The sequence below is a fragment of the Xenopus laevis genome, chromosome 6S (genome assembly GCF_017654675.1).
Source record: "Xenopus laevis strain J_2021 chromosome 6S, Xenopus_laevis_v10.1, whole genome shotgun sequence".
Classification (NCBI taxonomy): Eukaryota; Metazoa; Chordata; class Amphibia; order Anura; family Pipidae; genus Xenopus; species Xenopus laevis.
The window spans coordinates 11,521,333-11,545,493 of record NC_054382.1 but is presented as its reverse complement, the minus strand read 5'-3'; the positions used below and the strand labels follow the sequence as shown (position 1 = coordinate 11,545,493).

The 24,161-nt window shown below is 39.6% G+C and overlaps 1 protein-coding gene across 1 annotated transcript in view; it reads right to left on the bottom strand.

Moving 5' to 3' along the window:
- The window catches only part of ube3c.S (ubiquitin protein ligase E3C S homeolog), a 77,800-nt gene that overhangs the window by 31,518 nt on the left and 22,121 nt on the right, over positions 1 to 24,161 (bottom strand). Inside the window, 4 exon segments of the mRNA NM_001087330.1 lie at positions 824 to 1,050; positions 2,863 to 3,020; positions 3,857 to 3,943; positions 21,828 to 22,015. Coding sequence (NP_001080799.1) covers positions 824 to 1,050; positions 2,863 to 3,020; positions 3,857 to 3,943; positions 21,828 to 22,015 — 660 coding nt within the window.

The following is a 24,161-nucleotide window of genomic DNA, read 5'->3' as shown; positions in this document are numbered from 1 at the left end:
CTAAGATATAATTGATCCTTATTGGAGGCAAAACCAGCCTATTGGGTTTATTTAATGTTTACATGATTTTCTAGTAGACTTAAGATATGAAGATACAGATTACAGAAAGATCCGTTATCCAGAATACCCCAGGTCCTGAGAATTCTGGATAACAGGTCCCATATCTGTATATATATTGGAACATATAACAACGATTAAGATTCCTATTGATAAATATCGCCATATTTTTTACACCCAAGTGCCCCCTATGATTCAGTAGCACTACCCTACCCTAAAATAGGCTCTGTAAGCAGATTTAAAGGCACAGGATGGAACTGATCCCGTGTGTGTGGCCATGACTGGGACATTAAATTGTAAGTTCCCTTGGTGCATATGTTTGTGGTAAGCTGTATATGTGATGTATAACATGTCAACACTATATAAACAAAACATAATAATAAAGAGTCTATAGGGGTTCACTTAAAGGGGACCTGTTACCCTAAGAAATAATTTCAAATTCTTTACTAGAAAAAAACTTTTTACATGTTACTGTTCCTTTAATACTGCAAAACCAACACACAAAAACTGTGTTCTACTATTTGACACCTTTAAAAAAACAAGATTCTGTAGAAGATTCTATAGAGGAAGTGTAAAAAAATGGTCTTGAGTTTGCTACTTGTCTATTGACCCATGGAAACCAATCAGCAAGCTGCATTTTCTGGTCATCATCTGATTGGTTGCTATGGGTTACAAGACGTAGGCAAACTTTTTAAATTAAAGACTTTTTAATCCATGACAACGTATAGCTTTGGGCAAATGGTTGAAACAACCTCCTTCCAAATACCTTAAAAAGCTGGATCCATCGCTTTTGCTCGGCCTGAATTTGTTTCTGCATTTCAGCGTTTGTAGTCACTCCGATGCTTCTGAACGCCGCCATGTACTCTTCCCGTACTTCAGGCTTCGTCTCGGGATAAGCTAACTTGATGATTCCCAAGCAGGCATCTCGTAGGCATCGGGATAATACTATCAACTGATCTAATGTAAAAGGCACCATCGATGATTGTCTCTGACCTGCAATTAAAGGAGAAGTAAAGCCTAACTAAAGTAGTAGCTAGAAATGTACATTATGTTTTGTGCTTCTGCACCAGCCCAAGGCAACCACAGCCGTTTAGCAGTAAAGATCTGTGTCTCCAAAGATGCCCCAGTAGCTCCCCATCTTCTTTTCTGCTGATTCACTGCACATGCTCTGTGCTGCTGTCACTTACTGAGCTTAGGGACCCACTCACAATATACAGTACACATAGAATAGAAATGTCACAATATAAGGCTGATTAGTAATTAATACAGATAATTACTACATGGCAGCACAGAAACCAGTGCAATTAGCATCAGAATTTAATAATCAGCAAACCTGTAGCATCAGCTTATATTACAGCCAGGGAAGCTCATTTTCTGCTGGATAATTAGTGACGAGCCCTAAGCTTAGCTTCTCAACAGCCAATCAGAGCCCACTGAGCATGTGAGTGTCACAGACACTTTCCAAGATGGTGACGCCCTGTGACAAGTTTGAAGTCCTGGATCATTGCTGCTATTGACAAGCTCAAACTTTAGCCTCGTGCAATAAGTTCAGTGTATAAAACATGGCATTAAGTTCACTATATTAAATAAGTTCACTATATTAAAAACATGGTATTTTTAGCCATCTTCATTTTTAGGGTTTAGTTCTCCTTTAAACAAAAAACAAAAAAAAGGTTATTTTCAAATTGCTAAATCTGCCTTTTCGCTTAAAGGAGAAGGAAACCCCCTGGGCGCAAAAGCCCTCCCCCTCCCCTGTGTTGCCCCCCCTCCCTCCTCCCTCATGGCCTACCTGTCCCCCCGGGCAAATGCCCCTAACTTGTTACTCACCCCTCTGCGCAGGTCCTGTCCACGGAGTTCACAGGTGCCATCTTCTCCCGAGCGGTCTTCTTCCTGGATTAATCGGCATCTTCTGGCGTATGCGCAGTATGAGCATTTACCGGTATGTATCGACTGCGCATGCCCCGAAAGTCACAAAGTTTTCCGATTTCACTTCGTGACTTTCGGCGCATGCGCAGTGGATCAGTGCCGGTAAATGCTCCTACTGCGTATGCGCCAGAAGATGCCGATTAATCCAGGAAGAAGATCGCTCGGGAGAAGATGGCACCTGTGAACTCCGTGGACAGGACCTGCGCAGAGGGGTGAGTAACAAGTTAGGGGCATTTGCCCGGGGGGACTTGTAGGCCAGGGGGGAGGAGGGAGGGGGGGAAACACAGGGGGCTTTTGCGCTTAGGGGGTTTCCTTCTCCTTTAAAGGGGTTGTTACCCTTTGAGTTAACTTTTAGAATGACGTAGAGAGTGATATTCTGAGATAATTTGCAATTGGTTTTCATTTGTTATTATTTGTGTTTTTTAAATTATTTAGGTTTTTATTCATCAGCTCTCCAGTTTGACGCTTCAGCAGTCATATTGCTAGGGTTTAAATTCCCCTAGCAACCATGCACTGATATGAATAAGAGACTGGAATATGAATAGGAGAGGCCTGAATAGAAAGATGAGTAATAAAAAGTAGCAAAAACAATACATTTGTAGCTTTACAGAGCATTTGTTTGTTGGTCTGTGACCCCCATTTGAAAGCTGGAAAGAGTCCGAAGAAGATAATTAAAAAACTATAAGAAACAAAATACTGAAGACCAATTGAAAAATTGCTTAGAATTGGCCATTCTATAACATACTAAAAGTTAACTAAAAGGTGAACCACCCCTTTAATACCAGGGCATTATTCTTCACAGGAAGTGATGGTAGCAGTCATTTTGTTTTTCTGAGTGGGGTGCCCCTTACGAAGTGCTCGCTTTAAAAGGTTGCTTACCTTCAATGGGATCCCCGAAGAATTCATTATCATGTACTGAAATAAGGGAATGACTAAACAATGAGCTAAAGAGATAAAACAGAGGGATGATCCTGTTGGAATCTTCAAGAGACATGGGGGAACCTCTTGAAATCACCTGGATTAGCGGAACCCTAGATCTGTTACAGAAATAAAAAACCTCTATTAAAAACAATTTAGCATTAACATAAAGGGGTAGTTAAGCTAACTTTAGTACGTTGTAGAATACTCTATTTTTAAAGGAGAAGGAAAGCTACCGAAGCAGTTTATTGCCAATAGATTAGCCACAACAGTGCAAGCTATAACACTATATTTATTCTGCAGAATGCTTTACCATACCTGAGTAACCGCTCTAGAAGCTCTCTGTTTGTTTAGGATAGCAGCTGCCATAATAGCTTGGTGTGACATCACTTCCTGCCTGAGTCTCTCCCTGATCACTTATAGCTCTGGGCTTAAATTACAGCAGGGAAGGAGGAGGGAGGAGCAGAGACGCAAACTGAGCATGCTCAAGCCCTAGCCCTGGAGGTTTAAGATGAAAACAGGAAGTCTGATACAGAAGCCCATGAGTACACAATAGAAGGAAAGGAATGCTGTGTTTCTTTTGACAGAGGACTCAGAGCAGCATTACTTTGAGGGTTTACTGGTGTATTTATATAGACCTTTCTGATAAAGCTTATTTAGTTTTAGCCTTTCCTTTTTCAATTGGTACAATATTCTTCATATTTTTTATTTTTCTATTCATACACTCTCCTAATCATCTTCTAAAAACTCATTAAACCCTGCCTGGTTGCAAGGGTAAATTGGACCCTAAATTGCAAAATGGAAAGATGCTGAACAGAAATCTAAATACCATTGTTTTAATGGCAAATCTGTTATTTCGCTTTTTTTTTTAGCAGCTCTCCGATTTGGTATTCCAGTCTAATTAACAATAGCAAAATGGAGTTTTTATGCAAATATAAAGGTGCTGCATACGTACCCTGTTATCATTTTCGTCGTCATTGAGGAAATTAAATACCACAGATGTCTCAAAAATCTGGCATTGAAAGCTAAACTGTACAGCAACCTAGAAGAAATCAGAAATTAGGATTTAGTAATAAACACACATCTCTATGGACAGCTGCTCTCGCATTCTTAGCTTTTTTTTCAAAATGAATCAGTTAATAGTGCTGCTCCAGCAGAATTCTGCACTGAAATCCATTTCTCAAAAGAGCACACAGATTTTTTTATATTCAGTTTTGAAATCTGACATGGGGCTAGACATATTGTCAGTTTCCCAGCTGCCCCCAGTCATGTGACTTGTGCTCTGATAAACTTCAATCACTCTTTACTGCTGTACTGCAAGTTGGAGTGATATCACCTCCCTCCCTTTCCCCACCAGTAGTCTAACAACAGAACAATGGGATAGAGTCCCGCGCGGAACCAATTTCTAACACCCGACCCTGCGACCCGAACCCACGTATTTACCCACTTTGATCCGCTACCCGACCCACAACTGCCTTATCCACAACCCCACCCGCAACCAGCAGACCACCATCAAACAGGAAGTGATGGTGCTGCAAACCGGAAGTGACATCATCAAAAGTGGGCGGGACAGAAACAAGTTTTGTAAAACTTTAAAAGGAGTAAAATATAGACAATATTACATAAGATAAGAAATTTAGATGAGACCCGCAACCCGACCCGCAGCTATACCCACATCTTCCCCTCATTCCGCAGGCTGCCCATTTTTTTTTTCTCTAAAACAAAAAATTTAGATTTATTAAGTGTGAAACCACTGAAAAACTTTTAATACAAAACTGCGCCAAGTAAAAGCTTGCAAATCAATGGGAGCTGCGCTGATCCTATTGGACCAGTTTTAATTATTTCGGATTTTTAGAAGCTTTTGGATTTTTTTGCTCTACCAAATTGCCTAAAAAAGTCTATTTTTTTTCGATGTTTTCCTTTTTTTAACGCATTGTTCAAACAGGATGGAAGTATTATACATAAAGTTGTTAAAGCATTTATCCTGCCATGTGTTCTGGGGTACAGGTATGGGACCTGTTATCCAGAATGCTTGGGACCTGGGGTCTTCCAAACAACAGATCTTTCCATTATTTGGATCTCCATACCTTAAGTCTACTAGAAAATCATGTAAACATGAAATAATACTGTATATTGTGAGTGGGTCCCTAAGCTTAGTAAGTGACAGCAGCACAGAGCATGTGCAGTGAATCAGCAGAAAAGAAGATGGGGAGCTACTGGGGCATCTTTGGAGACACAGATCTTTACTGCTAAAGGGCTGTGGTTGCCTTGGGCTAGTACAGAAGCACATAACATAATATACAACATTTCTAGCTACTTCTTATTTAAGCTTTAGTTCTCCTTTAAATCGGTGGAGAGTGTTGCTGAATGCTTTGTCCTCCCAGGTGACAAATACCAAGTCAATTGATACTGGAGCACAAATAAGGGAGTGGGACAGCCAGAATATTAACATCGTACAGAAACGTTAGCACCTGATGATTCACAGTAGAGAGGGTTTTATGTAGACACGTTTAACAACTATGAACAAAGGCAATGGAGACCATTGTTTGCTAAAGGATTAGGGCTGGGACACACTGGGCGATTTGGGGAGATTTAGTCGCCTGGCGACTAATCGCCGCGACTTTTCTCCCCGAATGCCTCCCCTCGCTCTGCGCCTGGCTAAAATGAAAAATCGCCTGCGCTAATCACACGCGGCGATTCGTTTTCCGAAATCGCCCGAAGTTGCCTCACAAGGAAACTTCGGGCGACTTCGGAAAACGAATCGCCGCGTGTGATTAGCGCAGGCGATTTTTCATTTTAGCCAGGCGCAGAGCGAGGGGAGGCATTCGGGGAAGATTGGTCGTGGAAAGTCGCGGCGATTAGTCGCCAGGCGACTAAATCTCCCCAAATCGCCCAGTGTGTCCCTACCCTTATGGTGCCTATTTTTGAGTGTTGACCCACAGTAAAAGCAAACTATAGTGTAAAGCATACACAAAGAACAAGAGGATATTTTCACACTGGGCTCAGTTACAGATCAGCAATTTCATCAGAAAAACACAAAAATCCCTCCCAAGGAGTAACATTTTAACAAGTGTCTATGGAATGTGGGAGGAGGGAGCGTTGTGCCGCAATTCCCAGAAGTAGGATAAAATGTTATCATATTTTAGCCCCAGAATTACTAGTGTTTAAATAACCCCTTTAATTGCCTCTTCCCATATTTTAATGACTTCTGAAGCTTTAATAGAGAGAGAGAGAGAGAGAGAGAGAGAGAGAGAGAGAGAGAGAGAGAGAGAGAGAGAGAGAGAGAGAGAGAGAGAGAGAGAGAGAGAGAGAGAGAGAGAGAGAGAGAGAGAGAGAGAGATGATAGATGGATAGATAGATATGGACCTGGGGTTTTCCGGATAACAGATCTTTCAATAATTTGGGTCTTCATACCTTAAGTCTACTAGAAAATCATGTAAACATTTAATAAACCCAATAGGCTGGTTTTGCTTCCAATAAGGATTAATTATATCTCAGTTTGGATCAAGTACAAGCTACTGTTTTATTATTTCACAGTAATTAAAAATTGGGATTGTTTGCATAAAATGGAGTCTACGGGAGACAGCCTTTCCGTAATTCTGAGCTTTCTGGATAACGCATTCCATTCCTGTATTAAAATAATATACAGGTATGGGATCCTTTATCCGGAAACCCATTATCCAGAATGTTCCAAATTACAGAAAGCTCGTCTCTCATAGACTCCATTATAATCAAATAATTCAGATTTTTAAAGATAATTTCCTTTTATCTCTGAAATAATAAAACAGTACCTTGTATTGGATCCCAAATAAGATATAATTAATCCTTATAGGAAGCAGAAACAACCCATTTGGTTTAATTAATATTTACATGATTTTCTAGTAGACAAAGTATGAAGATCCAAATTACAGAAAGATCCCTTATCCGGAAAACTCCACGCCAGAGTGTCTCTCTCTCTCTCCAAGGGAACACATGGCTGGCTTGTTTGCTGACGGATTATGGAGCCCTGTAAACTAAAGTGTGAAATTCCTCCGTTGCAAGGATTAAATGGCCCATTAGGCTACATGCAGAAGAAGAACCGGCACTAAAACTTAATTTGTTGCAGTTAATTCCCTTTTATTTATCCCTGGCCATAAACAGGGCTGATCACCCACAGAGATCATTTGCACTAATGAACACAAATACAATGGCCGCCTGAGAACTGTAGCCGAAAGATGGCAGTCGGCCTTCCCTAGGCCTGAAAGAGACAAGGCTTTTGTTTTCTCTCCGGGGGTCACAGCAAACATAGGCCTCTCTCATCAGCAGGATACAGTTTCGCCAGTAAAAATTAAAATACAATGGTCACATTTTGGGATGAGGTAATGAAAGGGCAATTACGAGAATTGAATCCTAAATATGTTTGCGCCTCTGCACATCACAAGGGAAGCCGGGGATACCCTGTTGACTTGAGAAAATTCCAGAGAGGATTGAAGTCCTTCACATAATATAGTCTGAGCTTTGTGCAACATTTCACTCTGGTGTCACTTTTACCAGACTGTCTCGTACCTTATCTATAGATTAGCAGAGAATAAATGGACGTGATCTAATATGTGTGAAATGGTCTGACACGTAACAGCGATTAGTGTGGAACATCTGCCAGATGAAAGTGTAATATTCACATTGTCCACAGTCTGTGACTATTCCTTGAGCTTTATGACTGCTACTTTAAAAGGGTGGTTCACCTTTAAAGGAATTGTTCAGTATAAAAATTAGGGATGCACCAAATACAGAATTTGGTTCCGGATAAGGCGTTTTTCAGCAGGATTTGGAGTCGGCCGAATCCTTCTGGCCGGCCAAACTGATGCAAATTAGGGGCGGGGAGGGAAATCAGGTGACTTTTTGTCACAAAACAAGAAAGTAAAAGTGTTTTCCCCGTCCCACCCATAATGGTTCAGTCGAATCCAAAATAGTGGATTCAGTGCATCCCTAAGAAAAAAAATCTGGGTAAATAGATAGGCTGTGCAAAACAACAAATGTTCTCAATATAGTTAGTTAGCCAAAAATTTAATGTATAAAGGCTGGAGTGACTGGATGTCTAACATAATAGCCAGAACACTACTTCCTGCTTTTCATCTCTTGATTTCCACTGATTGGTTACCAGGAAGTAACCAATCAGAGACTTGAGAGGGGGGGCAAATGGGTCATAACTGTTGCTTTTGAATCTGAGCTGAATGCTGAGGATGAATTACAAACTCGCTGAACAGTTATGTCCCATGGAACGGGGCTTATTTACAGGCCAAATGTCAGTTGGACAGGTCAATTGGTGGGCCCTGTCTAAAGGCCAATAAACTGCCGAATTGAATCAGCAGCTTTTAGGCTAGGGACAGACGTGTCAGATCTAGGGACAGACGAGAAACACAGGCCAAGAATCAAACTCCACGCTACTGCCCTTCTGCCCGACGTAGAAACATCACCTCCACTTGTGTGCAGGAACACAAGGCAGATTTCAGAAATAAAGGTGGCCATACACAAGGAGATCTGCTCGTTTGGCGATGTCTCCCTGATATGCCCACATTGAAGTGGGTGATCGCATCAACGGACAGATGTGGCAGCGATCGGACATGATTTTTTACCCTTCCTGATCAACATCTGGCCGACTTACGCCCATATATCGATCTGGGATGCCTGTTGGATGGCCCCAAACACGGGCCAATAAGCTGACGAATCGGCCCATGTATGGGGACCTTAAGATGTTGCATTTTGCACCAAAATCTGCTGTGCCAACCTTCACCCAGGCGGATACAATGTTTCTGGGTGTCGGCAAATCAGGGCGGCAACAGAAGAGTGAATTTTTGGCCTGTGTTTCTCCGCAGGCAGAGATCCGACTCATCTGGCCCAAGCTTTTTGGCCTATGTATGGCACAAGCTACTGATGCACAGGTCGACAAATCATCAACCAAATCAATAAGAAGCATTTATTTATATACCCACCCTCTCCCAACCCAACCGGATGTGCTGCAGTTTTTTATACAACCACAGCCAACCTGCTCAACTAACATAACTGGAGGAGGCCGGGGCCACTATATAAAAACTGGCCAAAGAAAGGGGAGCCCTGTGCCTGAGGGGTTTGGCCTGTCTCACATATCATTCCATTTGCAGTTATTTAGAAATACACTTTTAAACCATGAGAAATGGGTAATGAATGTATAGTGGAAAGCTGCTTTCTTTTAATGGGCAACATTTTATTTTGCAAAAAGGAATGTCTTAATTGAAAAAAAAAAAAAAAAAAAACAATCCTGGATTTTCTGAATTCAAGTCTTTTTCAGCAGGATTCAGATTAGCTGCAATAAAGGGGGTCAAAAATGATTTTACAGGTGTGGGACCTGTTATCCGGAAACCCATTATCCAGAAAGGTTAGAAATATGAAAAGGCCGTCTCCCATAAACTCTATCTTATTCAAAGAATCCAAATTTTTTTTTAAAAAATGTCTTTTTCTCTGTAATAATAAAACAGTAGCTTGTACTTGATCCAAACTAAAATATAATTAATCCTTATTCGAAGCAAAACCAGCCTATTGGGTTTATTTAATGATTACGTGATCTTTTCATCGACTTAAGGTATGAAGATCCAAATTACGGAAAGATCCCTATCTGGAAAACCTCAGGTCCCGAGCATTCTGGATAACAGGTTCCATACCTGTATTTAACTTTCTTTCCCACTTGCATATGCAAATTATGCTTCAAATTGTGTTTTTGTTAAAGCCAGAAAATAGGGATTTGGCGAATCCTTATTCAGGAATAAACCCTTTTTTTTTCTTTTTCTTTTTTTTTAAACAACCGCAACACTTAATTGTTGAATCAATCAAAAGGCTGCTGAAGAAATATATCTCCTTGGAGAAGGAGGAGGAATGCCGGAAGCTTTTCCTTGCCTCTCATAACTAATACTTGTCTCCCAATAAAGACGCAGATTAATAGAACGGCTAAGTACTGTAAGACTTGTAATGCACTTTAAAGATCTGTGGGATCAATACGGCCAATCTAACATGCCCCGGAGAGCCACAAACAATTACCGGTTGTTTGCGGCAATGCAAAACCAAGGTTAATTTACTGGTAAAATGAAATCAAGCACTACATTTTGATTCTGCAGGGCTAAACGCTGGTACAGGTAAGGGATCTGTTATCCAGCCATTTCTGAATTATGGGAAGGCCATTTCTCATAGATTCCATTTTAATCAAATAATATCAGATTTTTTAAAACTGAATTTCTTTTTCTCTGTAATAAAAAAACAGTACCAAGTACTTGATCCCAACTAAGATATAATTAACCCTTATAGGAGGCAGAATTGGGTTTATTTAATGTTTAAATGATTTCTTAGGTGATTTAAAGTATGAAGATTTACAGAAGACCTCGTATCATAAAAACTGCAGATCCCGTGCATTCTGGATAACAGGTCCCATAACTGTATTCTATTCTAGATTCTTCTATACACGTTGGCTCAGGAAGTGCAATTATGGGCACCTATGACCTTTAAAGAAGAACTAAAGCCTAACTAAAGAAGTAGCTAGAAATGTTGTACATTATGTTTTGTGCTTCTGTACCAGCCCAAGGCAACTACAGCCCTTTAGCAGTAAAGATCTGTGTCTCCAAAGATGCCCCAGTAGCTCCCCATCTTCTTTTCTGCTGATTCACTGCACATGCTCTGTGCTGCTGTCACTTACTGAGCTTAGGGACCCACTTACAATATACAGTACACATAGAATAGAAATGTCACAATATAAGGCTGATTAGTAATTAATACAGATAATTACTACATGACAGCACAGAAACCAGTGCAATTAGCATCAGAATTTAATAATCAGCAAACCTGTAGTATCAGCTTATATTACAGCCAGGGAAGCTCATTTTCTGCTGGATAATTAGTGACGAGCCCTAAGCTTAGCTTCTCAACAGCCAATCAGAGCCCACTGAGCATGTGAGTGTCACAGACACTTTCCAAGATGGTGACCCCCTGTGACAAGTTTGAAGTCCCGATCATTGCTGCTATTGACAAGCTGAAATTTTAGCCTCATGCAATAAGTTCAGTGTATAAAATATGGCATTTTTAGCTGTATTCATTTTTATGGTTTAGTTCTCCTTTAAATGACTTGCAAACCACTATAAAAATCAATAGCGCGTAAGTAGAAATAAATGAGAAGGAGCAATAACGTCTTTGTTGAAAGTAGTAAATTTCAGACAAATAACCTTGAAACTCTCAGCAAACAATAATATTGATTATGTTTGATTCAGAAAGGTAATGAGGATGACTAACGAGGAGGACTAAATTCTGGAAGGCATTACTTAACAAGATGAGAATGTATTGTTACCACTGTAATTTCCCATTACATTTACTTAAAAGCGGGGTGGAGTGCAAAGTGCAAAGACCAGGCATTTTGGTTTTTGCACGTTGCACTCTGTCCTGCAGTGAATGCGCAAAGGGGCAGGTCCTGAACTTGCCAGATGAATACAGTGCTGCCTGGGTTTGGCTGCACTGTATTCATGAGGAGGGGACAGAGGGAATCATATATTCCTCTCTACTGTCTAACTTGCACATCATTCAGGTGAGGGGTGGTGCCATGATTAGAGCACCCAGGGATAGGGATGGGCGAATTTTTTCGCCTTGTTTCGCCGCAGAAATTACGCCCATAGACTTGTATGGCGACGTGCGTAAAAAAAAAAACCAAAAAACGTGCGTCAAAAACATTTTGGCGTGCAACAAAAAGTTTTTGACGCCCATAGACTTTAATGGGCGTCGGCGACATTTCGCCAGCGGCAAATTTTTGGCGAAACGGGTCAAATTCGCCTATCCCTACCCAGGGAGACCTATTTTTCAAAATTCTAATTTGTGAAGTCTAGGGGTGAATGAACTCGAATGACCTCGAAACTCGGATGTTATCTTATTTTAGAAAAAACTCGAAGTCTAACATTTGAACGAACCTGAAAATTTGAATCGAATACGAACACGGAAAAAAAACTTGAATGTCAAGAAGGCTATTAACATCTTCAAATGGGTCAACAGACCTTTACCACTTCTACATGAACTCGGCAGGTTTTAGGTGGCGACCTATCGAATTCGAGTAACTTCCAGGGTCGAGGTAGGATAAATCTCAAATTCGAATTTGAGTTTGAATTTTTCCCAGCACGAATTGAGTGAGTTTAGACCAAACTTGAAAATTCTAATTAACCATTTCGAACCTTAATAAATCTGCCCTTTCTACTTAAACGAATAAACTCAAAATTTAAAAAAAACTCCAATGTTTTTGATTCAAATTTGATTCCAATTGTCGGGTCGTTCCTATTCGATCGAATGTTAGACGTTTTTTCATAAATAACTTCCCATTCGAGTTGTGAGCACATTCAAATTCATAAGATTTAAAAAAAAATTCACATAACTTCTAAGGGAACAAATATTTATTACTTTTAGTGTATATTTATAAAGACCAAACATATTGTAGCAAAGGTATATCCATCAAAAATACAGATTACATGCAAATACAGTACCGGATGAGAGGAGGGCCCTGCAACTAGATTATAGAGTGTATAATCTAGTTGAATAACATACATAAGTTTAAATCAATTATCAGCCTTTATGGAAACCTCCCCTTTAAATTAAATACAGTCATAACCATTATATTTACTGATTAAAATGGTGACTGGCCTGCTATGTTGTAATTTATTTCCTTTATTCTATACTCCTGCCTAGCCCTATTCTCTAATGAAATCTCCCCAAAAATGGCTATACAGGCATATTTAACAATTTCATTATATGAGCCTGACAGCCAATAGCCATTCAAAGGAGACAGATAGCTGAACCATACAGCCATTGTAACTCTGCTGTTGTGGATGGAGGCAGAATTTGGGATGCTTGATCCCAGGTAAGCTGCCCATTAAACTACTGAAAGGGTGGGTTTATGTGGTCTGGACAAGTACAGCAGATCTGTATATCCCATGGATAAAGACTGGCTTGTTAAGGTGGCCATAGACATAATAATTAAGACGTTTCAATACACAAGTGTAGAGCTGAATGGTCAGATATACAGATAGAAACAATAGAATTCTCCCTGTATCTGACGATTCAGCACTAACAATGGCTGATGTTCGGGTGCCTTCAAAGGCACCTGATCAGAATTTTCTGTCAAAAAGCCACAAATCGTCAGTCCCCTTGGCGTTCCAGTGCAGGAATGAAATAGGAAGGAGAAATAGTTGGAAAGAGGGATTGGTTAAAATGCACGCCACCCCCACTTGACCAATTCCCAAGTAATTATTTAAAAAGCAGATTTTAAGCTACATTATAAAATCAAAAGATTGTGCAGAGCTTCGCCAACGCGTTTCGCTAGTTTCAGCTTTATCAAGGCGAGCACTGTGTGTTAGCACTGCACTTTAATTAATTTGTTAATTCATTTTCATTAGGCACTTTATTAAATTATTTAGATATTTATCTAGAATCAAATGAAGGATATAATTGACATACAATTATTTATTTAACTTATTGCACTAAGCACTTTAACCTGTCCCTAAGGGGCAAACAATATCCTGATTGCCCGTTTTTTAAGGTGGTGGTGGTGTTGCACAACTACAAGATAAGGATTCCCATACCCTGGTAGGTCTTTGAATTGATATTGCAGTAACCTTGTGCCTAATTATTCACAAGGTAATAGCGGGGTGCTTTTCACTTTCTCTTTGAATTAACATATACGATTATACTGATTTCTCAATCAGACCTCAGCTATTACCTATAGGGTAAATTACAAGTATAACAATCAAGAGTATTCTCTTTCTGTTGTATATGCATAATAAAGTGCTTAAAGGAACAGTAACACTAAAAAATGAAAATGTTTTAAAGGAAAGACAATATACTGTACTGGTGCCCTGCACTGGCAAAACAGGAGTGTTTGCTTCAGAAAGACTACAATAATTTATATAAACAAGCTGCTGTGTAGCCATGGGGGCAGCCATTCAAGCACAGGATACACAGTAGATAACAGATAAGTACTACTATAGTTTATATAAACAAGCTGCTGTGTAGCCATGGGGGCAGCCATTCAAGCACAGGATACACAGTAGATAACATATAAGTACTACTATAGTTTATATAAACAAGCTGCTGTGTAGCCTACTGTGTATCCTGTGCTTGAATGGCTGCCCCCATGGCTACACAGCAGCTTGTTTATATAAACTATAGTAGTACTTATCTGTTATCTACTGTGTATCCTGTGTATAAATGGCTGCCCCCATGGCTACACAGCAGCTTGTTTATATGAACTATAGTAGTACTTATCTGTTATCTACTGTGTATCCTGTGCTTGAATGGCTGCCCCCATGGCTACACAGCAGCTTTTTTTATATAAACTATAGTAGTACTTATCTGTTATCTACTGTGTATCCTGTGCTTGAATGGCTGCCCAGCAGCTTGTTTATATAAACTATAGTAGTACTTATCTGTTATCTACTGTGTATCCTGTGTATAAATGGCTGCCCCCATGGCTACACAGCATGAGGTACTGAACATACTGTCTTATATAACTCCCAGAATCTACAAGTAGGAACGTTTTAAATGTTGGAACCATACAAGACAGCAGTTTTCAGAGGTTGCTGGGAACAGCACCTCTACAAATAGAGGACCTGAGGTTGGGCAGCCTTTACCCATCAGTGGGTGTTGGGTGCTGCTGGCTGATAAAAACTAAAATCTGACAAATTGGGTGCATTCCAAATACACACACACTATTTGAGCAGCAGTATGTGGGCACCTGCCTGCTCAACATCTGGTTCCAAAAGCAAGTGCATTAATGAAGTCTATACTCTGTGTGCTACTACAACTCCTCTACCCAACTGGGAAGGTTTCCACTACAAGTTGGAACATTGTTGATGGGATTTGCTTCCATTCCTTCATTCAACCTGGACACTGAGGTTGGGGATCAGGCTTGCCTTGTATCACTGGTATACAGTTGGGTTGAGGTCAGGGATTCTCTCCACGGGAACTTTTTTAATGCTTGTGTTGCTCCCCAAATCTTATTACAATTGAATGTGAATGTTGGGGACCCCTGGTATAGACTTTTCAGTAAAGGGCTGTCCTCAGAATGTTGCCGCAAATTAGGAAAAACAGAACTGTTAAAAATGTCATTATATGATGGTGTGACCAAAATAGCCAGTTTTAATTCTGACAGGGGGTGTCAATATTGGCCATATATTGTATATGATACAGAGATCTTTTCAGCTCTTCTGTGTGCTCTGCATAGAGAAGTCACTCCCTCCTTCAAACAACCTTTTTTGTATAAAAAAAAAAGGCAAAAAAGTGCTAAACACACAGGTCAAGAACATTCGGTAAGGCACGGGTCATATATCCCTGTCTTTCCACCCTAGGACCACTAATTGCACTCCGCAGTACTGAGCTATTTACGACAATAAAGGCGCAGCTTGTGCAACAATCTTGCATCTCATATCCTGCTATAAGGCAATTACTCCACAGAGAAGCTAATAACCCTAATCAAGGGCTGACCGTTTCACTGGCGTTTTGCTTCCTCAGACTACAATAAAGTCTAGTGGGGCGAGACATCATCTAATGAGTTTGTTGCAATTGCTGTTTACACTGCAGTGCAGACTGAGAGAAAGCTGTGAAGGTGCCTAGCCCCTTTGCATATCTAATTTAAAGCCTTAAATGACCTTTATGTTCTTTTCACTGCAAAGGGCTACTGTACACTTCTAGATATTCAGCAGTTATAACCACTGAAAATATGGCTCCACTTTCATTTCCAAGCTCTCCTTCCAAGCCATCTCTGCGGTGGTGCCTCCATGTTAGTCTCCATGTTAGTCTCCATGTTAGTCTCCATGTTAGCAGTGATAGCAGCCCCAAGAGTTTGTGTGCACACATACAAAATGACAATGAAATACACTGGTCAGACAGCAGGGGTCTTTCCTTTGAGAAAGGCCTCTGAAGAAGTCGAAACGTCAGTCTCCTGTGTGAATAAAAGTTTCTTAATATTTCCTAAGTCCTGAGAGTGCGGACCTGTTTTGTACTATATACCGTATATACTCGAGTATAAGCCGACCCGAGTATAAGCCGAGGTACCTAATTTTAACTACGAAAACTGGGAAAACGTATTGACTCGAGTATAAGAATAGACACAACTACAGCCCTGTCTCCCAGCAGAGCACATTCCGCCAAAGCGACCCCCCCAGCGATCAACCGGACTTCTTTGCAAAGTTGATGGTGACAGAGAATTGCCAAACGGATTACTGTGTGCATTGTCCCACTGTCCCACTACCATGTGCAGAGGGCGCTGTGTGATATTCCAATCACTGTTAATCTTTCGTATAACCAACAGAGAGCGATGTGTGATATTGCCATCACTGTTAATCCTTCATATAACCAACAGAGGGCACTGTGTGATATTGCAGTCACTGTTAATCTTTCATATAACCAACAGAGGGCGCTGTGTGATATTGCAGTCACTATTATTCTTTCATATAACCAACAGATGGCGCTGTGTGATATTGCAGTCACTGTTATTCTTTCATATAACCAACAGAGGGCGCTGTGTGATATTGCAGTCACTGTTATTCTTTCATATAACCAACAGAGGGCACTGTGTGATATTGCAGTCACTGTTATTCTTTCATATAACCAACAGAGGGCGCAGTGTGATATTGCAGTCACTGTTATTCTTTCATATAACCAACAAAGGGCGCACTGTTATTCTTTCATATAACCAACAGAGGGCGCTGTGTGATATTGCAGTCACTGTTAATCTTTCATATAACCAACAGAGGGTGCTGTGTGATTTTGCAGTCACTGTTATTCTTTCATATAACCAACAGAGGGTGCTGTGTGATATTGCAGTCACTGTTATTCTTTCATATAACCAACAGAGGGTGCTGTGTGATATTGCAGTCACTGTTATTCTTTCATATAACCAACAGAGGGTGCTGTGTGATATTGCAGTCACTGTTATTCTTTCATATAACCAACAGAGGGTGCTGTGTGATATTGCAGTCACTGTTAATCTTTCATATAACCAACAGAGGGCGCTGTGTGATATTGCAGTCACTATTATTCTTTCATATAACCAACAGAGGGCGCTGTGTGATATTGCAGTCACTGTTATTCTTTCATATAACCAACAGAGGGTGCCGTGTGATATTGCAGTCACTGTTATTCTTTCATATAACCAACAGAGGGCGCTGTGTGATATTGCAGTCACTGTTATTCTTTCATATAACCAACAAAGGGTGCACTGTTATTCTTTCATATAACCAACAGAGGGCGCTGTGTGATATTGCAGTCACTGTTAATCTTTCATATAACCAACAGAGGGCGCACTGTTATTCTTTCATATAACCAACAGAGGGCGCTGTGTGATATTGCAGTCACTGTTAATCTTTCATATAACCAACAGAGGGCACTGTGTGATATTGTAGTCACTGTTATTCTTTCATATAACCAACAGATGGCGCTGTGTGATATTGCAGTCACTGTTATTCTTTCATGTAACCAACAGAGGGCGCACTGTTATTCTTTCATATAACTAACAGAGGGTGCTGTGTGATATTGCAGTCACTGTTATTCTTTCATATAACTAACAGAGGGTGCTGTGTGATATTGCAGTCACTGTTATTCTTTCATATAACCAACAGAGGGCGCACTGTTATTCTTTCATATAACCAACAGAGGTCGCTGTGTGATATTGCAGTCACTGTTATTCTTTCATATAACCAACAGATGGCGCTGTGTGATATTGCAGTCACTGTTATTCTTTCATGTAACCAACAGAGGGCGCACTGTTATTCTTTCATATAACCAACAGAGGGCGCTGTGTGATATTGCAGTCACTGTTATTCTTTCATATAACCAACAGAGGGCGCTGTGTGATATTGCAGTCTCTCCCCCAAGCGAACTGTTGGTATAGGAATGATTAAAAGTGACTACTGCCCACTGACTCGAGTATAAGCCGAGGTAGACTTTTTCAGCACGTTTTGGATGCTGAAAAACTCGGCTTATACTTTAATATATATAGAGAGAGAGAGAGAGAGAGAGAGAGAGAGAGAGAGAGAGAGAGAGAGAGAGAGAGAGAGAGAGAGAGAGAGAGAGAGAGAGAGAGAGAGAGAGATATTTATATATATATAGATATATATATATATAGATATATAGATATATATATATAGAAAAATTCTGATTTTAGTAAATAACCTCCTTAAAGTAATTAACATATAATATACTGTTAGCATGCACTGGTAAAAACTGGTGGTAAAAAAATGAGAAAAAGCACATAACAGACAACTCTGTCCAATACAATGGTGTTATCTGCTATGTAACCTGTACCTTTTCTCCAACATGAATGGCTGCCCCCATGGTTACAGAGCAGCTTTATATAAACTATAGAAGTCTAAGCATATATGACAATTGCAGCAGTGCACAGCAACAGTACATTATATTTTAATAACTTTAATACACTTTCAGTCTTTTGTGTTATTGTTCCTTTAAAAAAAACAGAGGAGTCGGAGGTGCCATAAACTGTGGCGTTGGAGTCGCAGGATTTATATACAGACTCCATAGCCCTGAATCTAATAAACCCAAAAGGGTTTTGTCACCAAAATGGATATTTACGCAGCTTATTTTCCGTATAAGTCACGGTTTGTTTAAAAGCTGTCCTCTGTGAAAAAGATCCCATACTTGTACATAATAGTAAGAGATGATTTTACGGTGAACTGCCCTCCAAAGAATAAAAAAAAATGTAAGAGCTGGTTTCTAGGATGATTTTAGGAAAACCAATTTAACTGATTTAATTCTGTACAGCAAGCTGCATCTGGCTACTATTAAACAAAGGAACTCATTATTGAGGACAAATGATGGCGCAAATAGAGCCATTCTATACTGTCGGAATTCTACTTCTGTAAAATTTTACAATCACAAGTCTGGATAAATAGCACGTTGACAAACTCAATCGATCCAGATAGTTTAATTAAAACGGTCTCATTATCAATGTCCCTGTTTGTTCCTGGATGAAGTTAATGGAAGGGATCAGTGAAAGGATGTCAGTTATAAACGGCATCCCAGGACTATGGACAGAACCATCAATTTAAACAAGGTTTGATTTTTTTTTTTTGTGTCTAGAAGAGCTGAGAGGTATATAGAGTAACGCTCTAACTAATTAGTCTTTATGGACTGCAAACCTGAAAAATTAGCCTGGTTATTGTTATTTTCTGGATATTTGTGCCTTGGATTTGCTAGAAAGGGGCATTTTTATAATTTAGTTTTCAAGGCAGCTTATGTTCACTATAATGCTTTCTATATGTTCAGCGCCAACTTAAATCATGCTCTGCATTTCAAATAAGTCATAATTGTGTCAAGGAAGTATGATACAGGTATGGGATCGGTTATCCGGAAACCCGTTATCCAGAAAGCTCCAAATTACGGAAAGGCTGTTTCCTATAGTCTCCATTATAATCAAATAATCCAAATTTTGCAAAAAAAATTTTTCTCTGTAATAATAAAACAGTAGCTTGTACAGGTATGGGATCCATTATCCGGAAAACCGTTATCCAGAAAGCTCCAAATTACGGAATGACTGTCTCCCATAGACTCCATTATAATGAAATAATCCAAATGTTTGAAAATGATTTCCCTTTTCTCTGTAATAATAAATCAGTACATGGTACTTGATTCAAACTAAGATATAATTAATCCTTATTGGAAGCAAAACCAGCCTATTGAGTTTATTTAATGTTTATATGATTTTCTAGTAGACTTAAGTTATGAAGATCCAAATTATGGAAAGATCCATTATCCGGAAAACCCCAGGTCCCGAGCATTCTCGATAATGGGTCCCATACCTGTACTTGATCCCAACTAGGATATAATCAATCCTTATTGGAAGCAAAACCAGCCTATTGGGTTTATTTATGGTTTACATGATTTTTTGTAGATTTATGGTATGAAGATTAAAATTACAGAGAGATCCGTTATCTGGAAGGCCCCAGGTCCTGAGCATTCTGGATAACAGGTCCCATACCTGTACTTGATCCCAACTAAGATATAATTAATCCTTATTGGAAGCAGAACCAGCCTATTGGGTTTATTTATGGTTTACATGATTTTTTGTAGACTTATGGTATGAAGATTAAAATTACAGAGAGATCCGTTATCTGGAAGGCCCCAGGTCCTGAGCATTCTGGATAACAGGTCCCATACCTGTACTTGATCCCAACTAAAATATAAATAATCCTTTTTGGAAGCAGAACCAGCCTATTGGGTTTATTTATGGTTTAGATGATTTTTTTGTAGACTTATGGTATGAAGATCAAAATTAAAGAGAGATCTGTTATCCGGAAGGCCCCAGGTCCTGAGCATTCTGGATAACAGGTCCCATACCTGCAGTACCAATTTGCACAATGACTTCTTGTGCCGGCCTGAATACCAGCATTCCCAATTCATCCACATACAAGTATCAGAAAGGTACCTGATCCTGATCCAAACCATAAAGACAAAAGCCTTCTAGCCAGAAGTAGAGTCTCAAAATCTATTGATAATCCTTCAAGGAAAGCATTGAAAGCCCAGCTCATCTATTCTAAAGTAAGACGCGAGTCTCGTCTATCTATTGATCGGCTCTGCGTTTAGCCAGCAGAAGCAAGTTAAATAAATAACACACCTTGTTAATTTAATTAGACAAACTCGTTTCTAAAATGATCGTTTGATTTTGCCAAGGTTACAGAACACTGGATTGTATTTAAATAGGCTCTATCCATGGCCATGTTAAATTAGCAAGTGGGTCAAACATGCCAAGAGGAACAGAGCCAGCCAACATTGAATCACTGACCTCTTCCATTACAACTAAAGGCAATGTCAATTCTTTACAAGCGACGCAGGAATGGAGACCAGACCACTACATTAGTGCTGACCTGCCCATTCTCTGATATGAACCCCCGACACAAGCTAAGTCTGATTATGTATATTTACTGGCAGTGCTATTCCACTTTAAGTTGAAAAAAAAATCATCTCAAGGTGGGTTTCCAGGATCTCACAGTAGGGAACAGTAACCTTCATCACAGAAATTCACAGTAAGACATCTAATGCTAAGAATGCTTTAAAAACTCCCATAAATTAGAAATTTGACCAATCGAAGTTTATTAAAAAAAAAAATCTAATTTTTGAAACTCGGATGAATTAAATGGACCTGAAAACTCGTATCAAATTCAAATAGAATTCAATTCAAATTTAAAAAACTCGAATTTGAGCAGGTTTTAGGTAGGGAATAGTCGAATTCGAGTTCTTAAAGTTCCAAAGTATGATAAATTACAAAACTCGAATTAGAATTTTTTTAAAAACTGGAATCTAATTTGAATTACTCCCTAGTCGAATTTCGAATTTTCAGTTCGACCCGATAAATCTGCCCCATAATGTTACTGTCAGAGGGCCCCTGAACCTCCAGAGTGACACGTCAGCTCTAAAGGTATATTTCTAATTTAAAGGTTATTAAATCACTATTTGATAATAGTTTTTCTTTAAATGTTGAGAAACACCAGAAACAATGCATGTAGATGGTAATCTAGAGGAATCTGTCTTTGAAGTGCTTCCAAATCAACCCCTACATAAAATTAGGGATGCACAGAATCCAGGATTCGGTTCGAGATTCGGCCAAATCCTTCTGCCCAGCAGAACCGAATCCGAATCCTAATTTGCAAATTAGGGGCGGGGAGGGAAATCGCGTAACTTTTTGTCAGAAAACAAGGAAGTAAAAAATGTTTTCCCCTTCCCATCCATAATTTGCATATGCAAATTAGGGTTCGGATTCGGTTCGGTATTCGGCCGAATCTTTCGCAAAGGATTCGGGGGTTCGGCCGAATCCAAAATAGTGGATTCGGTGCATCTCTACATAAAATATATCTGAACATGGTCATGTGACAGATTTATATACTTGCCTGACTTTGGGTACCATCATCCTGTGTTGCACCATTAACGTATGGCAGATAGAAGCCATCAAGGTGAATACTTCTTCGTTGGCCGAATCTCTCCACACCATGTTGAGCAACAGGTTGGTCTGTTGTTTGGTGTCCAGTTTCTTTAGGCACTCTTCCGTCATATATTGCACTGAAATTTTAGCATCACCCTACAGAACAAGAACAAAAGCTTGCGGTTACAAAAGAGCACGTTTTATAGACATTTCACCATTCCCAATTTAGCGGTTCTGTAAGGGAAAAGAGGCTGCATGTTCCCAGAGGCAAGAAGACTGGATTGTAACACCTAAGATGCTTTGAGGAAATAAAATCCTATTCTTGATCAGGAACAAATTTAAGGCAAGTCCATGGATGTTTAAAGGAGAAGGAAAGGCTAAAATTAAGTAAGCTTTATCAGAAAGGTCTATATAAATATACAAGTAAACCCTCAAAGTAATGCTGCTCTGAGTCCTCTGTCAAAAGAAACAGCACATTTATGTCCTTCTATTGTGTACTCATGGGCTTCTGTATCAGACTTCCTGTTTTCAGCATAAACCTCCAGGGCTAGGGCTTGAGCATGCTCAGTTTGCTCCTCTCCCTCCTCCCCTCCCTGCTGTAATCTGAGCCCAGAGCTATAAGTGATCAGGGAGAGACTCAGACAGAACGTGATGTCACACCAAGCTAATATGGCAGCTGCTATCCTAAACAAACAGAGAGAGCTTCTAGAGCTGATTACTCAGGTATGGTAAAGCATTCTACAGAATAAATATCGTGTTATAGCTTGCACTATTGTGGCTAATCTATTGGCAATAAACTGCTTTGATGGCTTTCCTTCTCATTTAATTGAAAGGCATCTACAAGGGACAACTTGGATAAAAGTATGCACACCTCTATCATGATGTTTGGGCATTGTTTAACATACAGAGAAATAAAAACAAGCAACTGCTAGCAAGTTTGGGTCTTGGAACAGGCAGTGTCATCATGTACAGTCTCTGGAAAACCAAACCTTAAATCGAGGAATACTATGGTTGGGCTACAGTGCAATGTTGATTAAATCGAGGAATACTATGGTTGGGCTACAGTGCAATGTTGATTTTAACAGTAACCAGTTAGAGAAGTGAATGACAGTTTGGCTATTTATCCTAATGGTATGCTCAATAACAGTTAAGTTATGGCAGTTTGCTGGTTATAGACACCACGTTTCACATGCAGAGAGACAGCCGTATTTTGGATTAAGATTACTTAGGAAGGAAGAAGACTGCAATAAAATGATCTTGCATCTCTATTGAAATCACATGAGAGCTGTAGCTCAAATACAATGTATGAGTACACCCTCACATTCTTTACAAATAGGGTATGGATTCCCTGTAATTGGACTGTTAGAAAATGTTATGGGCCCCTCTTAAAGGGATACTGTCATGGGAAAACATGTTTTATTTTAAAACCCATCAGTTAAGAGAGCAGCTTCACCAGAATTCTGCAATGAAATCTGTTTTTCAAAAGAGCAAACAGATTTTTTTTTATATATAATTTTGAAGTTTGACATGGGGCTATTGTCCATTTCCCAGGTGCCCCCAGTCATGTGACTTGTGCTTTGATAAACTTCAGTCACTCTTTACTGCAAGTTGCAGTGATATCACCCCGCTCCCTTCCCTCCCTTCCAAGCAGCCCATCAGCAGAACAACGGGAAGGTAACCAGATAACAGCTCCCTGGTAGATTTAAGAACAGCACTCATTAGTAAAAAGCTAAGTCCCACTGTGACTCCTCAAGTTACATTGAGTAGGAGAAACAACAGCCTGTCAAAAAGCAGTTTCATCATGAAGTGCTGGCTCTTTCTAAAAGCACATGACCAAGCAAAATGACCTGAGATGGTGCCTACACACAAATATTACAAGTAAAAAAATGTATACTTCTTGGTTCAGGAATAACATTTTACATGAGTGTATTAGTTGCAGTTAAAACAATGTAATTTAGAAATAAAAATGGCACTGTAAAAATCATGACAGTATCCCTTTAAAGTAACACTAGAAAGAAGTAGCTTGCTGGTTATAAGAAAGGCATGTTTCATATCAACTGCTCAGTATAGAGAATGATGGCAGGATACCAAGGATAGCCAAAAAAAGAATTACAGAGACATACATTTGAGAATTATATCCATATAGGGTGAACAAACTCCAGTTATTTATATTTTTACAGTGAATATAGTGAGAAAACACATATAGGGCATAATAGTCTTTTTATTTAATTTTTTTTTTAAAAAACTGGTTTTGCTGTGACACTTACATTACTGGTAACACCTGTACAAAAAGAGTTTAACA